General features: G+C 49.1%; 1 protein-coding gene across 3 annotated transcripts in view; it reads right to left on the reverse strand.

Annotated features, from left to right (window-relative positions):
• The window catches only part of UVSSA (UV stimulated scaffold protein A), a 95,543-nt gene extending 85,843 nt beyond the window's left edge, over positions 1–9,700 (reverse strand). The window contains exons 1-4 of one of the 3 annotated variants that reach the window (XM_063924894.1): positions 9,593–9,700; positions 3,396–3,512; positions 2,134–2,464; positions 799–919 (exon numbers count right to left, since the gene is read on the reverse strand). In XM_063924894.1, coding sequence (XP_063780964.1) covers positions 799–919; positions 2,134–2,464; positions 3,396–3,493 — 550 coding nt within the window. In that variant the 5' untranslated portion in view covers positions 3,494–3,512; positions 9,593–9,700. The other 2 variants (XM_063924896.1, XM_063924898.1) reach the window with 2 other exon arrangements.
• Positions 9,701–22,107: the final 12,407 nt, after the last annotated feature.

Genomic DNA, 22,107 nt, shown 5'->3' on the forward strand with positions numbered 1-22,107 from the left:
AGACCCTGTCGACTTAGTTACTGTCAACCTAGACACTGTCAATCTAAGTGTGGTCAACCTTCAAAACCACAACCGCTAACAATATAGCCGGTCCAACATGACCCCTTCCACCAGGTACAAAACGCTCCACTCCTGGACTGCCCGCTGCTATGACTGCAGTCACCCATGTTACAAACACCCTTCTCATCAATTCAATACTCGACGGCAAATCGGAATGCGTTGTTACTAAAACCCCATTCACCCATGTCGGAGCTGCGGTCTGAAAGGTCTGTCCTGGATTTGCACAGTGCTCCGAATCTCAGATGTGAAAGGGGTGTGAATAACACAACACTGACACAAGTAAGAGGCCACAGTACAGCGGCGCTCAGCAGGATATCTGCTTATTTGCGCCAAATACCAGCTGTATGCTGGCCACACACACTGAACAATAAATATTCAGAACAGCCAATGAAACGACCCTTCTGAGTCATTATCGTTTAATGTATGGACATGAGCGATGATAGTCTGAAAAGAACTGTCCGGAACATTTGGTTCTCAAACGTATCAGATGCTCCCAACCGACGCTCAGTCCACACTCTGAATGGAGGTCGCCTCTATATCATGTGGTTTATGGCGGTGCTCCGATTACCATCCCCTCACTCCACCCCTTGCCTGGGTCATCTGCACTAGACTTGCGGTGTAAGACCAGATTCATACTTTATATGGAGTGATTTTGTTTTAGATAGAAATATAATGGCGTTTAATATGAACAATTGCGCAGAACCCTCCATTGCACGGCTGGAATTTGCGTTTTCTCACCTTCCATTTCGCTCATTGCTTTTTTGGCTCTCTCCTTGTTAAGGTTCTCTAAGCGTTTCTGCTGTTCCTCTTCTCTCTTTCTCTGGGCCAAAGTCTGGGTCCTCAAGTTCTGGAAATCCACCTAAGAAAAGATCCACGGGATCGGTCATTATTATTTATTACCAGTTATTTATATAGCACACACATATTCCGCAGCGCTTTACAGAGACTATTTGTCCATTCATATCAGTCCCTGCCCCAGTGGAGCTTACAATCTATATTCCCTATCACATGTACATACAGACACATTCACGCTACAGTTAATTTTTGTTGGGAACCAATTAACCTACCAGTATAGTTTTGGATTGTGGGAGGAAACCGGAGTACCCGGAGGAAACCCACGCAAGTACGGGGAGAATATACAAACTCCACACAGTTAGAGTTATGGTGGGAATCGAACCCATAACCTCAGTGCTGTGAGGCAGTAATGCTATCCATTACACCATCCGTACTGCCCGGTCATCAAGCGCAGTGCAAATAACAGGTGCAATCCAGCAAGTCCTGCATCCTGGGGAACAGAGCAGTTGGCCCCAGCTTCATGGACAAATAACTCTGCCATGGATATGTGACACATTGTAAGCTGTGTACCCGACATCCTCATTTGCATACCTCTAGTTAGAACATGGAAACATGAATGTAAAATACTGACATAGGATTAGAGTACTGTACCTGTTTTTAAAAGGACACAATAGAGAGCCTACAACAGTTGTATATTTATATGTTGGATGACCTTACACAGTATTTACATATTAGTGGTTCCTAGTTGTGAGCGCGTTTCCCAACACCAGGCGTCTTATTCACATCGCTATGTGATAAGACGCACAGGCAGACTCTGCTGATTAAAATGATATGTGGCATGCCTATATTCTGTGTGCAAATGCAGACAGGCTCTATCTGCATATGAAATGCTACGTTACAGAGGTTTCCAGGAAAACACTGTAGAATAGCACTTTGTATGCAGATACAGCCGTGGTCGCTCACAGAATATAGGCATGCCGCATATCATTTTAATCAGCAAAGTCTGTTTGACTCAGCAGGGATCAAGTGAAGCCTCTCCGGTCTCGCTCTTCCCCATGGGCAAACACATCATAGAGTGCATAAGTTTGCAGATGACCCGATTGGCCCTGTCTCCTGTCCAATCATTGCACACCTCCAGTGCGAAACAAGAGCTGATCATGCAGCTGCCGTACATGAAAACATCACTATTTGGGTTTAATGGTCCTCAGAGCAAGAATAAAAGCCAACTAGGCCATTTCTGCATCTAACCCAGACCACAATCTCACCTGCGGATCTCACCTTTTTGTTCTGCTTCAGAAAGTGGAAGCCCAAAGACAGCTTCTTGTACGCTTCCCCATACTTCTCATGCCATTCCTGTATTGTCTTAATGGCTAGAATCTTAAGCTTCTTTGCCACCTCTTTGGGAGGAGGCAGAGGCTGGTCATAGTCGGTCTCTACGGTGAGCTCCAGAAACTCCTGGAAGTTGGATATCAGCAGCGTTCTAAAGTGATGGGAGCGAGTGAAGAGCTCCCCAACAATCTGGAACGCAGACAGGCGGATCTCTGCGTGGTCCTGGTTCAGCTGTGTCATCAGCAGGTGGTATACGCGACTGATCTGCTCATCTGAAGACCTGCAGAATAAACGCAGCATGTTACCACCACATTTGTCCTACATGACATCACTACTCTGTGCTGTTGGGGAAGCCCACTCCTTCCATCAGTCTGTGGCTTCCTACTACCTCCATTCCCCATCTCACATCCCATCACATGCAGCCCTGTCCTCACTGTTACGTCACTCATCTCCTAATATACTCTGTGCTGCTGGTGGACCCTGCTCCTTCCACTATATAACTATCAGTCTGTGGCTTCCTGCTGCTTCCATTCCCCTTCTCACAGCCCATCACTGCCCGGCACATGCAGCCCTGTCCTCACTGACACATCGCTCCTGATATACTCTGTGCTGTGGTGGACCCTGCTCCTTCGACTATATAACTATCAGTCTGTGGCTTCCTGCTGCTTCCATTGCCCTCCTGACATCATGTCACTGTCACGCGCACACCTGACACATTACTCATCTCCTGAAATACTCTGTGCTGATGTGTAAAAAAAGGCTCACAGACCTTTACCAAAGGCCCCTGGAGAACACTTATTTCCTGTCAGTGTAACATTACATTCCCATATACAATGGTGGGGGACAGACATGATAGTTATCTAGTTATACTAGATGGGGGTAGGAATGATTACAGTAAAATACATTTATGTACACCTATTTTTAAACCCCGACTTGAAACGGACCCTATGGCCCTATTTTATCTGTACCTTTTGATGGGGACATGAACAGCCATGTATAGGATATTTTGACTGTTATTACAAAGAAGACAGTCTTCATTTATTCTATAGGTAAAAACTTCTCTACCCTCTGTCATACTTAGCCCTGTCTCACCTCAATTGCTCCATAACCTATGTTTTGCAAGCACATGGAGGTAATGGGGACCAAGAATAGCTGGGGTGAATAGGAAATGATATAGACTGGGAACTGCATCCTGATATAGAATTGCATACTTGCAGAGTTTCTTTAGCTGCTTGAGTTGTGCTGGGTTGAGTTGTGGCTCTCCGGAGGTAGTCAAAGACTCGACCAACTCCTCCAGCTGCTGATCCATCTCTACAGGTCACACATGCCTAGGGGACAACACACAGAAAATAAGATTTTACTTACCGATAAATCTATTTCTCGGAGTCCGTAGTGGATGCTGGGGTTCCTGAAAGGACCATGGGGAATAGCGGCTCCGCAGGAGACAGGGCACAAAAAGAAAAGCTTTTTCCGATCAGGTGGTGTGCACTGGCTCCTCCCCCTATGACCCTCCTCCAGACTCCAGTTAGGTACTGTGCCCGGACGAGCGTACACAATAAGGGAGGATTTTGAATCCCGGGTAAGACTCATACCAGCCACACCAATCACACCGTACAACTTGTGATCTAAACCCAGTTAACAGTATGATAACAGCGGAGCCTCTGAAAGATGGCTTCCTTCAACAATAACCCGAATTAGTTAACAATAACTATGTACAATTTATGCAGATAATCCGCACTTGGGATGGGCGCCCAGCATCCACTACGGACTCCGAGAAATAGATTTATCGGTAAGTAAAATCTTATTTTCTCTATCGTCCTAGTGGATGCTGGGGTTCCTGAAAGGACCATGGGGATTATACCAAAGCTCCCAAACGGGCGGGAGAGTGCGGATGACTCTGCAGCACCGAATGAGAGAACTCCAGGTCCTCCTTAGCCAGAGTATCAAATTTGTAAAATTTTACAAACGTGTTCTCCCCTGACCACGTAGCTGCTCGGCAAAGTTGTAATGCCGAGACCCCTCGGGCAGCCGCCCAAGATGAGCCCACCTTCCTTGTGGAGTGGGCCTTTACAGATTTAGGCTGTGGCAGGCCTGCCACAGAATGTGCAAGTTGGATTGTGCTACAGATCCAACGAGCAATCGTCTGCTTAGACGCCGGAGCACCCATCTTGTTGGGTGCATACAATATAAACAACGAGTCAGATTTTCTGACTCCAGCTGTCCTTGCAATATATATTTTTAATGCTCTGACAACGTCCAGTAACTTGGAGTCCTCCAAGTCACTTGTAGCCGCAGGCACTACAATAGGCTGGTTCAGATGAAATGCTGACACCACCTTAGGGAGAAAATGCGGACGAGTCCGCAGTTCTGCCCTGTCCGAATGGAAAATCAGATATGGGCTTTTGTAAGATAAAGCTGCCAATTCTGACACTCTCCTGGCAGAAGCCAGGGCTAGAAGCATGGTCACTTTCCATGTGAGATATTTCAAATCCACCTTTTTTAGTGGTTCAAACCAATGAGATTTGAGGAAATCCAAAACCACATTGAGATCCCACGGTGCCACTGGAGGCACCACAGGAGGCTGTATATGCAGCACTCCCTTAACAAAGGTCTGGACTTCAGGGACTGAAGCCAATTCTTTTTGAAAGAAAATCGACAGGGCCGAAATTTGAACCTTAATAGATCCCAATTTGAGACCCATTGACAATCCTGATTGCAGGAAATGTAGGAATCGACCCAGTTGAAATTCCTCCGTCGGAGCACTCCGATCTTCGCACCACGCAACATATTTTCGCCAAATTCGGTGATAATGTTGCACGGTTACTTCCTTCCTTGCTTTAATCAAAGTAGGAATGACTTCTTCCGGCATGCCTTTTTCCTTTAGGATCCGGCGTTCAACCGCCATGCCGTCAAACGCAGCCGCGGTAAGTCTTGAAACAGACAGGGACCCTGCTGAAGCAAGTCCCTCCTTAGAGGTAGAGGCCACGGATCTTCCGTGATCATCTCTTGAAGTTCCGGGTACCAAGTCCTTCTTGGCCAATCCGGAACCACTAGTATCGTTCTTACGCCTCTTTGCCGTATAATTCTCAATACTTTTGGTATGAGAGGCAGAGGAGGAAACACATACACCGACTGGTACACCCAAGGCGTTACCAGCGCGTCCACAGCTATTGCCTGCGGATCTCTTGACCTGGCGCAATACCTGTCCAGTTTTTTGTTGAGGCGAGACGCCATCATGTCCACCATTGGTCTTTCCCAACGGGTTACCAGCATGTGGAAGACTTCTGGATGAAGTCCCCACTCTCCCGGGTGAAGATCGTGTCTGCTGAGGAAGTCTGCTTCCCAGTTGTCCACTCCCGGGATGAACACTGCTGACAGTGCTATCACATGATTCTCTGCCCAGCGAAGAACCCTTGCAGCTTCTGCCATTGCACTCCTGCTTCTTGTGCCGCCCTGTCTGTTCACATGGGCGACTGCCGTGATGTTGTCCGACTGGATCAACACCGGTTTTCCCTGAAGCAGAGGTTCTGCCTGGCTTAGAGCATTGTATATTGCTCTTAGTTCCAGAATGTTTATGTGAAGAGACGTTTCCAGGCTCGTCCATACTCCCTGGAAGTTTCTTCCTTGTGTGACTGCTCCCCAGCCTCTCAGGCTGGCGTCCGTGGTCACCAGGATCCAATCCTGTATGCCGAATCTGCGGCCCTCCAATAGATGAGCACTCTGCAACCACCACAGAAGAGACACCCTTGTCCTTGGAGACAGGGTTATCCGCAGGTGCATCTGAAGATGCGACCCTGACCATTTGTTCAACAGATCCCTTTGGAAAATTCTTGCGTGGAATCTGCCGAATGGAATTGCTTCGTAAGAAGCCACCATTTTTCCCAGGACTCTTGTGCATTGATGTACAGACACCTTTCCTGGTTTTAGGAGGTTCCTGACAAGCTCGGATAACTCCTTGGCTTTTTCCTCCGGGAGAAAAACCTTTTTCTGAACCGTGTCCAGAATCATCCCTAGGAACAGCAGACGAGTTGTCGGCATTAACTGGGATTTTGGAATATTCAGAATCCACCCGTGCTGTTTTAGCACTTCCTGAGACAGTGCTAATCCCATCTCTAGCTGTTCTCTGGACCTCGCCCTTATTAGGAGATCGTCCAAGTATGGGATAATTAATACGCCTTTTCTTCGAAGAAGAATCATCATCTCGGCCATTACCTTTGTAAAGATCCGAGGTGCCGTGGACAATCCGAACGGCAGCGTCTGAAACTGATAGTGACAGTTTTGTACAACGAACCTGAGGTACCCCTGGTGTGAGGGGTAAATTGGAACGTGGAGATACGCATCCTTGATGTCCAAGGATACCATAAAGTCCCCCTCTTCCAGGTTCGCTATCACTGCTCTGAGTGACTCCATTTTGAACTTGAACTTCTTTATGTACAGGTTCAAGGACTTCAGATTTAGAATAGGCCTTACCGAGCCATCCGGCTTCGGTACCACAAAAAGAGTGGAATAATACCCCTTCCCTTGTTGCAGAAGAGGTACCTTGACTATCACCTGCTGAGAGTACAGCTTGTGAATGGCTTCCAACACCGTCTCCCTTTCGGAGGGGGACGTTGGTAAAGCAGACTTCAGGAAACGGCGAGGTGGATCTGTCTCTAATTCCAACCTGTATCCCTGAGATATTATCTGCAGGATCCAGGGATCTACTTGCGAGTGAGCCCACTGCGCGCTGTAATTTTTGAGACGACCCCCCACGGTCCCCGAGTCCGCTTGAGAAGCCCCAGCGTCATGCTGAGGCTTTTGTAGAAGCCGGGGAGGGCTTCTGATCCTGGGAAGGAGCTGCGTGTTGCTGTCTCTTCCCTCGACCTTTGCCTCGTGGCAGATATGAATAGCCCTTTGCTCTCTTATTTTTAAAGGAACGAAAGGGCTGCGGTTGAAAAGTCGGTGCCTTTTTCTGTTGGGGAGTGACTTGAGGTAGAAAGGTGGATTTCCCGGCTGTAGCCGTGGCCACCAAATCTGATAGACCGACTCCAAATAACTCCTCCCCTTTATACGGCAAAACTTCCATATGCCGTTTTGAATCCGCATCGCCTGTCCACTGTCGCGTCCATAAAGCTCTTCTGGCCGAAATGGACATAGCACTTACCCGTGATGCCAGTGTGCATATATCCCTCTGTGCATCACGCATATAAAGAAATGCATCCTTTATTTGTTCTAACGACAGTAAAATATTGTCCCTGTCCAGGGTATCAATATTTTCAATCAGGGATTCTGACCAAACTACCCCCGCACTGCCCATCCAGGCAGTCGCTACAGCTGGTCGTAGTATAACACCTGCATGTGTGTATATACTTTTTTGGATATTTTCCATCCTCCTATCTGATGGATCTTTAAGTGCGGCCGTCTCAGGAGAGGGTAACGCCACTTGTTTAGATAAGCGTGTTAGCGCCTTGTCCACCCTAGGAGGTGTTTCCCAGCGCTCCCTAACCTCTGGCGGGAAAGGGTATAATGCCAATAATTTCTTTGAAATTATCAGCTTTTTATCAGGGGCAACCCACGCTTCATTACACACGTCATTTAGTTCTTCTGATTCAGGAAAAACTATAGGTAGTTTTTTCATACCCCACATAATACCCTGTTTAGTGGTACCTGTAGTATCAGCTAAATGTAACGCCTCCTTCATTGCCAAAATCATATAACGTGTGGCCCTACTGGAAAATACGGTTGATTCGTCACCGTCACCACTGGAGTCATCGCCTGTGTCTGGGTCTGTGTCGACCGACTGAGGCAAAGGGCGTTTCACAGCCCCTGACGGTGTTTGAGTCGCCTGGACAGGCACTAATTGATTGTCCGGCCGTCTCATGTCGTCAAACGACTGCTTTAGCGTGTTGACACTATCCCGTAGTTCCATAAATAAAGGCATCCATTCTGGTGTCGACTCCCTAGGGGGTGACATCCTCATATTTGGCAATTGCTCCGCCTCCACACCAATATCGTCCTCATACATGTCGACACACACGTACCGACACACAGCAGACACACAGGGAATGCTCCTAACGAAGACAGGACCCACTAGCCCTTTGGGGAGACAGAGGGAGAGTTTGCCAGCACACACCAAAAGCGCTATATATATATCAGGGATAGCCTTATAATAAGTGCTCCCTTATAGCTGCTTTGTTATATCAAAATATCGCCATAAATGTGCCCCCCCCTCTCTGTTTTACCCTGTTTCTGTAGTGCAGTGCAGGGGAGAGACTTGGGAGCCGTCCTGACCAGCGGAGCTGTGAGAGGAAATGGCGCCGTGTGCTGAGGAGATAGGCCCCGCCCCTTTTCCGGCGGGCTCGTCTCCCGCTATTTAGAAAAATTAGGCAGGGGTTAAATATCTCCATATAGCCTCTAGGGCTATATGTGAGGTATTTTTAGCCTTTATAGGTACTCATTTGCCTCCCAGGGCGCCCCCCTCCCAGCGCCCTGCACCCTCAGTGACTGCCGTGTGAAGTGTGCTGAGAGGAAAATGGCGCACAGCTGCAGTGCTGTGCGCTACCTTTAGAAGACTGCAGGAGTCTTCAGCCGCCGATTCTGGACCTCTTCTGATTTCAGCATCTGCAAGGGGGCCGGCGGCGTGGCTCCGGTGACCATCCAGGCTGTACCTGTGATCGTCCCTCTGGAGCTTGATGTCCAGTAGCCAAGAAACCAATCCATCCTGCACGCAGGTGAGTTGACTCCTTCTCCCCTCAGTCCCTCGCTGCAGTGATCCTGTTGCCAGCAGGAATCACTGTAAAATAAAAAACCTAGCTAAACTTTCTCTAAGCAGCTCTTTAGGAGAGCCACCTAGATTGCACCCTTCTCGGCCGGGCACAAAAATCTAACTGGAGTCTGGAGGAGGGTCATAGGGGGAGGAGCCAGTGCACACCACCTGATCGGAAAAAGCTTTACTTTTTGTGCCCTGTCTCCTGCGGAGCCGCTATTCCCCATGGTCCTTTCAGGAACCCCAGCATCCACTAGGACGATAGAGAAACATATTACTTATTACCTGGGGGGGGGACAGTAGCTGTCACTATGGCCTGTCACTATACTGCCTGTGTCCCACTTCTTCTGACTTGACTTTGTCACCAATGGATCACATACTTGAGCAATCAACAAAATGTAGGCTTCTAGCATGCTATGCCCGGGATCTCACATCTCACACACCCTGTACAGCCTGATATGGACATATAAACAGGAAGTCACACACAATACACGTCCAGGCATGTCCATCACACAGGTAACGGGGTAGTAGTAGCGGAGTCTGGCGATTCTGCAGTAGGGATAGCACTGTGCAGGTATCTACAGCCCCCTCCGGCCGCTGCACGGTTACACGCTGTACCTGGCTGCCGGGGAGAGTTGTACGGAACCCGGACACACACTGTACCTGGGAGCGCTGTACGGAACCCGGATGGATACAACACTAACCAGCTGAGCCCACACACTGGCATCCCAGACACACCCTTTCCGCCGACGTCACCGGGATAGCCGGGTGGGCGGGGCCAGATGTTGTCATGGTGATGTATACTTGTATCCTCTGCTGTCAGCAGTATACCGTGTGACGCCGGCCTGCTCCCATATAACTATATAAGTTATAGTTACACTATTACCACATTGGTGATAGGAGAGAAAGGTGTAATCCGCAGGTGCACTAACCTGGTGGCTGTATTAGATTTTCTCTAACGTCCTAAGTGGATGCTGGGGACTCCGTCAGGACCATGGGGAACAGCGGCTCCGCAGGAGACAGGGCACAAAAATAAAGCTTTAGGATCAGGTGGTGTGCACTGGCTCCTCCCCCCATGACCCTCCTCCAAGCCTCAGTTAGGTTTTTGTGCCCGTCCGAGCAGGGTGCAATCTAGGTGGCTCTCCTAAAGAGCTGCTTAGAAAAAGTTTTTTAGGTTTTTTATTTTCAGTGAGTCCTGCTGGCAACAGGCTCACTGCATCGAGGGACTTAGGGGAGAGAATTTCAACTCACCTGCGTGCAGGATGGATTGGATTCTTAGGCTACTGGACACCATTAGCTCCAGAGGGAGTCGGAACACAGGTCTCACCCTGGGGTTCGTCCCGGAGCCGCGCCGCTGACCCCCCTTGCAGATGCCGAAGTTGAAGAGGTCCAGAGGTCCAGAAACAGGCGGCAGAAGACTTTCAGTCTTCATAAGGTAGCGCACAGCACTGCAGCTGTGCGCCATTGTTGTCAGCACACTTCATACCAGCGGTCACTGAGGGTGCAGGGCGCTGGGGGGGGGCGCTCTGGGCAGCAATGTATTATACCTTTTATGGCTAAAATACATCACATATAGCCCTTGAGGCTATATGGATGTATTTAACCCCTGCCAGATCTCACAAACTCTGGGAGAAGAGCCCGCCATTTTAGGGGGCGGGGCCTATTCTCCTCAGCACACGGCGCCATTTTCCTGCTCAGCTCTGCTGTGAGGAAGGCTCCCAGGCTCTCCCCTGCACTGCACTACAGAAACAGGGTTAAAACAGAGAGGGGGGGCACTTATTTGGCGATATGATTACATATGTGAAAATGCTATAAGGGAAAACACTTGTATAAGGGGTTGTCCCTGTATAATTATAGCGTTTTTGGTGTGTGCTGGCAAACTCTCCCTCTGTCTCCCCAAAGGGCTAGTGGGGTCCTGTCCTCTATCAGAGCATTCCCTGTGTGTGTGCTGTGTGTCGGTACGTGTGTGTCGACATGTAGGAGGACGATGTTGGTGAGGAGGCGGAGCAAATTGCCTGTATGGGTGATGTCACTCTCTAGGGAGTCGACACCGGAATGGATGGCTTATTTAGGAATTACGTGATAATGTCAACACGATGCAAGGTCGGTTGACGACATGAGACGGCCGGCAAACAAATTAGTACCTGTCCAGGCGTCTCAGACACCGTCAGGGGCTTGTAAAAACGCCCATTTACCTCAGTTGGTCGACACAGACACGGACACTGACTTCAGTGTCGACGGTGAAGAAACAAACGTATTTTCCTTTAGGGCCACACGTTACATGTTAAGGGCAATGAAGGAGGTGTTACATATTTCTGATACTACAAGTACCACAAATAAGGGTATTATGTAGGGTGGGAATAATCTACTTGTAGTTTTTCCTGAATCAGATAAATTAAAGTGTGTGATGATACGTGGGTTTCCTCCGATAGAAAATTATTGGAGGTATACCTTTTCCCGCCAGAAGTGAGGGCGAGTTGGGAAACACACCTTAGGGTGGATAAGGCGCTCACACGCTTATAAAAACAAGTGGCGTTACCGTCTCCAGATACGGCCGCCCTCAAGGAGCCAGCTGATAGGAAGCTGAAAAATATCCTAAGAAGTATATACACACATACTGGTGTTATACTACGACCAGCAATCGCCTCAGCCTGGATGGGCAGCGCTGGGGGGGCTTGGTCGGATTTCCTGACTGAAAATATTGATACCCTTGACAGGAACAATATTTTATTGACTATAGAGCATTTTAAGGATGCATTTCTATATATGCGAGATGCGCAGAGGGATATTTGCATTCTGGCATCAAGAGTAGATGTGATGTCCATATCTGCCAGACGATGTTTATAGACACGACAGTGGTCAGGTGATGCAGATTCCAGACGGCACATGGAAGTATTGCCGTATAAAGGGGCGGTCCATCGGACCTGGTGGCCATGGCAACAGCTGGAAAATCCACTTTTGTTACCCCAAGTCACATCTCAGCAGAAAAGGACACAGTCTTTTCAGTCTCAGTCCTTTCGTACCCATAAAGGCAGGCGGGCAAAAGGCCAGTCATATCTGCCCAGGGTTAGAGGAAAGGGAAGAAGACTGCAGCAGGCAGCCCATTCCCAGGAACAGAAGTCCTCCACAGCTTCTGCCAAGTCCGCAGCATGACGCTGGGGCCATACAAGCGGACTCAGGTGCGGTGGGGGGTCATCTCAAGAGTTTCAGCACGCAGTGGGCTCACTCGCAAGTGGACTCCTGGATCCTACACGTAGTATCCCAGGTGTACATTGGAAATTCGAGACGTCTTCCCCTCACAAGTTCCTGAAGTCTGCTTTACCAACGTCTCCCTCCGACAGGGAGGCAGTATTGGAAAAAAATTCACAGGCTGTATTCCCAGCACGTGATAATCAAAGTACCCCTCCTACAACAAGGGAAGGGGTATTATTCCACACTATTTTGTGGTACTGAAGCCAAACGGCTCGGTGAGATCTAAAAGATTTGAACAATTACATACAAGGGTTCAAATCAAGATGGAGTCACTCAGAGCAGTGATAGCGAACCAGGACGATATGGTGTCACTGGATATCAGGGACGCTTACCTACAAGTCCAAATTTTGCCCTTCTCACCAAGGGTATCTCAGGTTCGTGGTACAGAACTGTCACTATCAGTTCAGACGCTGCCGTTTGGATTGTCCACGGCACCCCGGGTCTTTACCAAGGTAATGGCCGAAATGATGATTCTTCCTAAAAGAAATATGGACGCTTTCCTGATAAGGGCAAGGTCCAGAGAACAGTTGGCGGTCGGAGTAGCACTATCTCAAGTAGTTCTACGACAGCACGAGTGGATTCTAAATATTCCAAAATCGCAGCTTTTTCCGACGACACGTCTAATGTTCCTAGGGATGATTCTGGACACAGTCCAGAAAAGGATGTTTTCTCCCGGAGAAGAAAGCCAGGGAGTTATCCGAGCTAGTCAGGAACCTCCTAAAACCAGGAAAAGTATCAGTGCATCATTGCACAAAGGGTCCTGTGAAAAATGGTGGTTTCTTACAAAACGATCCCATTCGGTAGATTTCACGCAAGAACCTTTCAGTGGGATCTGCTGGGAAAATGGTCCGGATCGCATCTTCAGATGCATCAGCGGATAACCCTGTCTCCAAGGACAAGGGTGTTTCTTCTGCGGTGGCTGCAGAGTGCTCATCTATGAAAGGGCCGCAGATTCGGCATTCAGGACTGGGTCCTGGTGACCACGGATGCCAGCCTGAGTGGCTGGGGAGCAGTCACACAAGGAAAAAATTTCCAGGGAGTGTGATCAAGTCTGGAGACTTCTCTCCACATAAATATACTGGAGCTAAGGGCAATTTACAAGGCTCTAAGCTTAGCAAGACCTCTGCTTCAAGGTCAGCCGGTATTGATCCAGTGGGACAACATCACGGCAGTCGCCCACGAAAAAGGGCGGCACAAGAAGCAGGAGGAAAATGGCAGAAACTGCAAGGATTCTTCGCTGGGCGAAAAATCATGTGATAACACTCTCAGCAGTGTTAATTCCGGGAGTGGAAAACTGGGAAGCAGACTTCCTCAGCATAACCTCCACCCGGGAGAGTGGGGACTTCAGCGGGAAGTCTTCCACATGATTGTAAACCGTTGGGAAAAACCAAAGGTGGACATGATGGCGTCCCGCCTGAACAAGATATTGCGCCAGGTCAAGGGACCCTCAGGCAATAGCGGTGGACGCTCTGGTAACACTGTGGGTGTACCAGTCATGGTATGTGTTCCCTCCTATGCATCTCATACCAAAAGTACTGAGAATCATAAGAAGGAGATGAGTAAGAACGATACTCGTGGTTCCGGATGGGTCAAGAAGGACTTGGTACCCGGAATTTCAAGAGATTCTCACGGAAGAACCGTGGCCTCTACCTTTAAGAAAGGACCTGCTCCAGCAGGGGCCTTGTCTGTTCCAAGACTTACCACGGCTGCGTTTGACGGCTTGGCAGTTGAACGCCGGATCCTGAAAGGGCATTCCAGATGAAGTCATCCCTACCCTGGTCGAAGCCAGGAAGGATGTAACCGCAAAACATTTTCACCGCAATTGGCGAAAATATGTTGCGTGGTGTGAGGCCAAGAAGGTCCCTACAGAGGAATTCCAACTGGGTCGTTTCCTACATTTCCTGAAAACAGGACTGTCTATGGGCCTAAAATTAGGGTCCATTAAGGTTCAAATTTCGACCCTGTCGAATTTCTTCCAGAAGAACTGGCTTCAGTGCCTGAAGTTCAGACGTTTGTAAAAGGGGTACTGCATATACAGCCTCTTTTTGTGCCCCCAGTGGCACCTTGGGATCTCAATGTTGTTTGAGTTTCCTAAAGTCACATTGGTTTGATCCACTCACCACTGTGGACTTAGAATCTTCACCTTCCATGTGAAATATTTTATTAGCCCTGGCTTCAGCCAGGCGTGTGTCAGAATGGGCGGCTTTATCATATAAAAGCCCTTACTTAATTTTTCATTCTGACAGGGCAGAATTGAGGACTCGTCCTCAATTTCTCCTTAAGGTGTTTTCTGTTTTTCACATGAACAAACCTATTGTGGTACCTGCGGCTACTAGGGACTTGGAGGACTCCAAGTTACTTGACGTTGTCAGAGCCCTGAAAATATATGTTTCCAGGACGACTGGAGTCAGAAAATCTGACTCGCTGTTTAGCCTGTATGCACCCAACAAGATGGGTGCTCCTGCTTCTAAACAGCGATTGCTCGCTGGATTTGTAGTACAATTCAGCTTGCACATTCTGTGGCAGGCCTGCCACAGACAAAATCAGAAAAAGCCCATTCCACAAGGAAGTGGGCTCATCTTGGGCGACTGCCTGAGGGGTCTCGGCTTTACAACTTTGCTGAGCATTTACTTGGTCAGGGGCAAACACGTTTGCTAAATTCTACAAATTTGATACTCTGGCTGAGGAGGACATGGGGTCTCTCATTCGGTGCTGCAGGGTCATCCGCACTCTCCCACCCGTTTGGGAGCTTTGGTATAATCCCCATGGTCCTGACGGAGTCCCCAGCATCCACTTAGGACGTTAGAGAAAATAAGAATTTACTTACCGATAATTCTATTTCTCGTAGTCCGTAGTGGATGCTGGGCGCCCATCCCAAGTGCGGATTGTCTGCAATACTTGTACATAGTTATTGTTACAAAAAAACCGGGTTGTTATTGTTGTGAGCCGTCTGTTCAGAGGCTCCTACGTTTTGTCATACTGTTAACTGGGTTCAGATCACAAGTTGTACGGTGTGATTGGTGTGGCTGGTATGAGTCTTACCCGGGATTCAAGATCCTTCCTTATTGTGTACGCTCGTCCGGGCACAGTATCCTAACTGAGGCTTGGAGGAGGGTCATGGGGGGAGGAGCCAGTGCACACCACCTGATCCTAAAGCTTTATTTTTGTGCCCTGTCTCCTGCGGAGCCGCTGTTCCCCATGGTCCTGACGGAGTCCCCAGCATCCACTACGGACTACGAGAAATAGAATTATCGGTAAGTAAATTCTTATTATACATCTTACATTTTATTCAAATCACACAGTGTCATCATAGCAACATGTTACAGGATTGTGAAGTGCGAAAATAGGATTTTAATTACCTACCGTAGATGATGCTGGGGTCCACATTCGCACCATGGGGTATACACGGGTCCACAAGGAGCCACTGGCACTTTTAAGAGTTTAATAGTGTGGGCTGGCTCCTCCCTCTATGTCCCTCCTACCAGACTCAGTCTAGAAACTGTGCCCGAGAAGACGGACAACTTCTAGAGAAGGATTTAACACAGATAGTGGCGAGATTCACACCAGCTCACACATAAATAGGCAAACCAAACTAACTAGCTTGAAAACACAGCAACAGCTGAATAACATTACTCAACCAAGTAATAATAACACAGTACTTAACTAAGAACAAAGCAGTACTGACCAAGTAACCACTGCAGGATAACGAAGCACTGGGCAGGCGACCAGCATCCTCTACGGACTACGAGAAAAGGATTGACCGGTAGGTAATTAAAATCCTATTTTCTCTTACGTCCTAGACGATGCCGGGGTCCACATTAGTACCATGGGGATGTACCAAAGCTCCCAGAACGGGAGGGAGAGCGCGGAAGCTCCTGCAGAACTGATTGACCAACTTTTAGGTCCTCAGAGGCCAAAGTATCGAACCTGTAGAACTTAGCAAACGTGTTCGACCCAGACCAAGTAACCGCTCGGCAAAGCTGTAAGGCCGAGATACCCCGGGCAGCCGCCCAGGAAGAACCCACTTTACGAGTAGAGTGGGCCTTATCAGATCTTGGACACTGCAATCCTGCCGTAGAATACGCATGGTGGATAGTGAATCTAATCCAGCGAGAGATCGTCTGCTTAGAAGCAGGACATCCAATTTTCTTGGGATCATACCGGACAAACAGAGAGTCCGATTTTCTGTGACGAGCAGTCCTCTTCACATAGATTTTCAGAGCCCTTATAACATCCAAGGACTTTGACGGAATTGAGGAGTCAATAGCAACTGGTACCACAATAGGTTGGTTGATATGAAATGCAGACACAACCTTTGGAACTGCTGACGTGTTTTCTCCGAGCTCAGCCCTGTCTTTATGGAAGATCAAGTAGGGACTTTTGCAAAACAAAGCCCCCAACTCCGACACACGTCTAGCAGAAGCTAAGGCCAACTAAGTGACATCCTTCCACGTGAGAAACTTGACCTCAACCTCCTGTAGAGGCTCAGACCAATCCGATTGGAGGAACTGCAACACCACGTTAAGATCCCAGGGCGCCGTATGCGGCACAAAGGGAGGCTGGATATGCAGAACCCCTTTCAAAAAAATCTGAACCTCAGGGAGGGCAGCCAATTGTTTCTGGAAGAAAATGGATAAGGCCGAAATCTGGACCTTTACGGATCCCAACCTCAGGCCCATATCCACACCTGCCTGCAGGAAGAGGAGAAACCGTCCCAGTTGAAACTCCACCGTAGGAAACTTCTTGGATTCACACTAAGATACATACTTTTTCCAAATGCGATGGTAATGTTTAGATGTTGCTCCTTTCTTAGCCTGTATCAGGGTAGGAATTACTTTGTTCGGAATGTCCTTCCGAGCTAATATCTGGCGTTCAACCTCCATGCCGTCAAATGTAGCCGCGGTAAGTCTTGATAAGCGAACGGCCCCTGTTGTAACAGGTCCTCCTGAAGAGGAAGAGGCCTCGGATCTTCCAGCAGTAGATCCAGAAGATCCGCGTACCAAGCCCTTCTTGGCCAGTCCGGAGCAATGAGGATTGCCTGAACTCTTGTTCTCCTTATGAGCTTTAGAATCCTTGGGATGAGTGGAAGTGGAGGAAACACGTACACCGACTGGAACAACCACGGAGACACCAGGGCGTCCACCGCCATTGCTTGCGGGTCTCTCGACCTGGAACAATACCTCCGAAGCTTCTTGTTGAGGCGGGAGGCCATCATGTCTATTTGAGGAACCCCCCCCCCAATGATTTGTCACCTCCGTGAACAACTCTGGATGTAGGCCCCACTCTCCTGGATGGAGATCGTGTCTGATGAGGAAGTCCGCTTCCCAGTTGTCCACTCCCGAATGAAACTTGCTGACAGCGCCAACGCGTGTTTTTCTGCCCAGAGGATGATTCTCGTCACCTCTGACATTGCAGCTCTGCTCTTCTTTCCGCCCTGTCGGTTAACGTAGGCTACCGTCATTACATCGTCCGACTGTACTTGAATGGCTCGATCTCGCAGAAGATGTGCCGCTTGGAGAAGACCATTGTACACGGCTCTTAGTTCCAGAATGTTTATTGGAAGACTGGATTCCAGACTTGACCACCTTCCTTGGAAGGTTTCCCCTTGAGTGACTGCGCCCCATCCCCAGAGGCTTGCATCCGTGGTTAGAAGGATCCAGCCCTGAATCCCAAACCTGCGACCCTTTAGAATGTGGGACATTAGCAGCCACCAGAGGAGTGAAATCCTTGCTTTCGGCGACAGATGAATCCTCAGGTGCAAATCCAGTTGGAAGGATCGAGCATGAAATCTTCCGTACTGTAGAACCTCGTAGGAGGCAACCATCTTCCCCAGAAGGTGAATGCAACAATGAACCGATACCCAGGCTGGCTTCAGGACATCCCGGACCATTGTTTGAATCACCAACGCTTTCTCCTCTGGTAGAAACACCCTCTGCACTTCCGTGTCGAGGATCATCCCCAGGAAAGACAATCTCCTTGTTGGCTCCAAATGTGACTTTGGAAGGTTTAGGATCCAACCATGGTCCCTGAGCAGACGAGTCGTGAGAGCAATAGACTGCAACAACTTTTCCCTGGTCCATGCCTTTATCAGCAGATCGTCCAGATATGGGATTGTGTTCACCCCCTGTCTGCGGAGGAGAACCATCATCTCCGCCATCACCTTGGTGAACACCCTCGGTGCCGTGGAGAGGCCGAATGGCAGTGGCTGGAACTGATAGTGACAGTCCAACAGAGCAAATCTGAGATAAGCCTGGTGCGGCGGCCAAATCGGAATGTGGAGGTACGCATCCTTGATATCCAAGGATACCAGAAACTCTCCCTCCTCCAGACCTGAGATCACCACTCTCAGAGACTCCATTTTGAATTTGAACTCCCTCGGATAAGGTTTTAACGATTTCGAGTTCAAAATCGGTCTGTCGGTACCACGAAATGGTTTGAATAATAACCCTTGGTTTGCATATGAGGCAGAACTGGGACAATGACCTGGGACTTTAACATTTTTGGATGGCTTCCTGTAGGATAGCCCTGTCTGCCAGCAAAGCTGGCAAGCCTGATTTGAAGAATCGGTTAGGCGGAAGTTCTTGAAACTCCAGTCTGTACCCCTTGGACACAATATTCTGTACCCAGGGATCCAGGCTGGATGACACCCAGACGTGGCTGAAACGTCTGAGCCTCGCACCCACCAGCCTGTCTTCCAGGTTCGCGGTCCACCGTCATGCGGAGGATTTTTAGGAACCAGAAGCAGGTTTCTGGTCCTGGGAGCCTGCGGGTGCAGGCTTTTTGGATTTTGCACGACCACCTCTAAAGAAGGTGGTAGGAGGCTTGGACTTTTGTGTCTTAGCGGTCCGAAAGGACTGCGATGCCGATGAAGAAAAGGGTTTCTTCGTAGAAGGCATAGCTGAGGGAAGAAAAGGTGACTTACCCGCGGTTGCCGTGGAAATCCATGCATCCAATGCTTCCCCAAATAGAGCCAGACCTGTGTAGGGTAGGTTCTCCACACTTCTCATGGATTTCGCGTCTGCAGACCATTGGCGTAGCCAGAGACCCCTGCGAGCTGAGACAGACATGGAAGATATTCGTGCAGTCAGCGTACCCAGGTCCTTCATGGATTCCACCATGAAACCCTGTATGTTACGTAAAAATAATTCAATGTCACTTCTATCCATTGTATCCAAATCCTCTAGTAACGTGCCTGACCACTTTACTATGGCTTTAGAAATCCATGCACAGGCAATAGTAGGCCTCAATGCCACCCCGAAGCAGTATATATGGATTTGAGCGTAGTGTCAGTCTTACGATCAGCTGGTTCTTTTAACGCGGTAGATGCAGGGACAGGTAAAACCACCTTCTTTGACAGTCTGGAAACAGATGCGTCAACTATGGGTGGGTCTTCCCATTTTTTTCTATCCTCAGGGAAAGGAAAAGCAACCAGAAACCTTTTGGGGATCTGGAATTTCTTCTCCGGGGCTTCCCAGGATTTTTCAAATAAAGCATTTAACTCTTTAGATGCAGGGAAGGTTAGGGAGGCTTTCTTATTGTCTGTAAAGTAAGCCTCCTCAACCTGCTCAGGTGGTGTGTCAGTAATGTTTAACACATCTCTAATGGCCTCAATCATGAGCTGCACCCCCTTTGCAAGGGATGCCTCCTCCCTCAGCACATCCCCATCACCGGTATCCGTGTCGGCTTGCATAATCTGGGCAAGTGCACGTTTCTGTGGGTATATGGTAGGGGATTATCAAGGAATAGGAACAGAACCTGACCAAACAGCCATAGACTTCTTTAAAACCTGAGTTTCAGTCTCAGTATGAGCTACCCTAGTAGAGATCTGAGAGATCATTCCCTTAATAGAGGACAACCACTCAGGCTCATTAATAGGGATCTGAGACAAGACATTACATTCCTGTGTACATGGAATTGATTCCTCTGGAGAAGAAATGTCCTCAGCAGCATAAGACAGAGTCCCTAGACATGGCTATGTGAAAAAAACAAACCCCCACGCACACAGGAAAATGTCAGACACAGTTTCCCCCCAAGTATGCCACAGAGAAACACAGAGCTTGGAACCAGCACACACACAGCGCTTCCCTAGGTAGATATGATACAACTACCTGGCGCTGACTGTGTACCTTAACAGACTACACAGTAAATTCACAAGATCCCCCCCCCCCCTTCCTCCTACAACCCCCTGGTACCGCACAGGATAGCTGGAGTTGCGTGGAGGGACATCTCTCCCTGTCAGCGTCCCTGTACTGGATCTGCAGGCAGGAAAATGGTGCTGAACGCTGCTTGGTCCGCTCTGAGGAGAAGCTCTGCCCCCTGAACATGGCGCTGCTTCCCGCTCTTCACTTCTTTATACTGGCCTGAGGTATGGTGCTGGCAGCGTTACCGAGGTCCCTGAGAGCCTTGATGACCAGTGTAGGGTATAGGCGCTGGCTCAGGGCGCCCCTTAAAGCGCCGCACTGTGTACCGTTAAGCCTCCGGAGCGCAGTTAGTACTGCGCTCCCACCCTGTTGCTGCCATCTTCACACCGGCTCCCTGCTTGCCAGGGGGGTCGGTGACTCACTCGCCACCGGAATCTTCTGGCTCTGTTAGGGGGTGGCGGCATGCTGCGGGAGTGAGCGGTCGCCTGGGGCGGCTAACGATCATCACCCTCAGGAGCTCAGTGTCCTGTCAGCGGAGATAGTGGCTCAAAACCCCTCAGGGCGGACACTACTCCCCCCCCCCCTAAGTCCCACGAAGCAGGGAGGCTGTTGCCAGCAGCCTCCCTGTGCCTAAAATACTCTTAGAAAAATAATAAAACTAAAGAAGCTCTAGGAGCTCCCCTAGCTGTGACCAGCTCCTCCGGGCACATTTTCTAAACTGAGTCTGGTAGGAGGGGCATAGAGGGAGGAGCCAGCCCACACTATTAAACTCTTAACGTGCCAGTGGCTCCTAGTGGACCCGTCTATACCCCATGGTACTAATGTGGACCCCAGCATCCTCTAGGACGTAAGAGAAACAGACTATGCTGGCGCTATAAAAGTAAATGTAAATTAAAAGATTGTGCAAAGAAGTAGAAGAAGCAACTAAGTTGAAAGGTTATTTGATGCGTGGCATGGACAGCTTTTGTACATAAATCTGCCCGCTCAGTGGCGGTTTAAGAGAGGAGGAGCCTGTTTGCAGACTCCGGGCCCGATTCAGACCTAGTCGCTGTTGTGCGAATTCGCACAGTGGCCTATTATCGAATAACTGCGCATGTGCATGCACCACAATGCGCATATGCATCACCAAACAACAAGACAGTGCAAAAATTTTGAACACAAGGCGTTCACAAGGAGATTGACAGGAAGAGGCCGTTTGTGGGTGGCAACTGGGAGTGTCAGCAAAAATGCAGGCATTCCCAAGCGTTTTCTGGGAGGGTGTGTGACGTCAGCTCCTAACCCGATCAGCCTGATTCTATCGCATTGTTGGAGTAAGTCCTGGGCTGCGCACATATTGCACATCCTGCAAAAAAACATTAGCTGGTGAGTGAGTTGCGAACGGATTTGCAGATGTCTGCTGTCTGGTGGAATTTTCGCAGAGCTGTAAATTTGCAGCACAGTGATCAGTTCTGTATTAGGCCTCCCATGTGGGTCCCCACCTCTCTGCATTGCAGAAGACTCTTGTATTCAGTGCCGTAACTAGGCATTTTAGCGCTGTGCGCAAGAAACGACAGTGGCGCCCCCCCCCCCCCATGCAAGATAGGGGCAGTGCGCGCCTTAGGTGCGCGAAAAATTTATAGGGGCGTGGCTTCACGGGGAAGGGGCGTGGCCACAAAATAATAGCAATTCATACTACGGTGCACAGTAGTCTACATTATTCAAATTACGCTGCACAGTAGCGCCACTACACCAGGTAGAGCCCCTTTTATACATTACAGCAGACAGCGTCCCCCTTTTCACACATTA

This window comes from Pseudophryne corroboree, chromosome 1 (genome assembly GCF_028390025.1).
Source record: "Pseudophryne corroboree isolate aPseCor3 chromosome 1, aPseCor3.hap2, whole genome shotgun sequence".
NCBI classification, from domain to species: Eukaryota; Metazoa; Chordata; class Amphibia; order Anura; family Myobatrachidae; genus Pseudophryne; species Pseudophryne corroboree.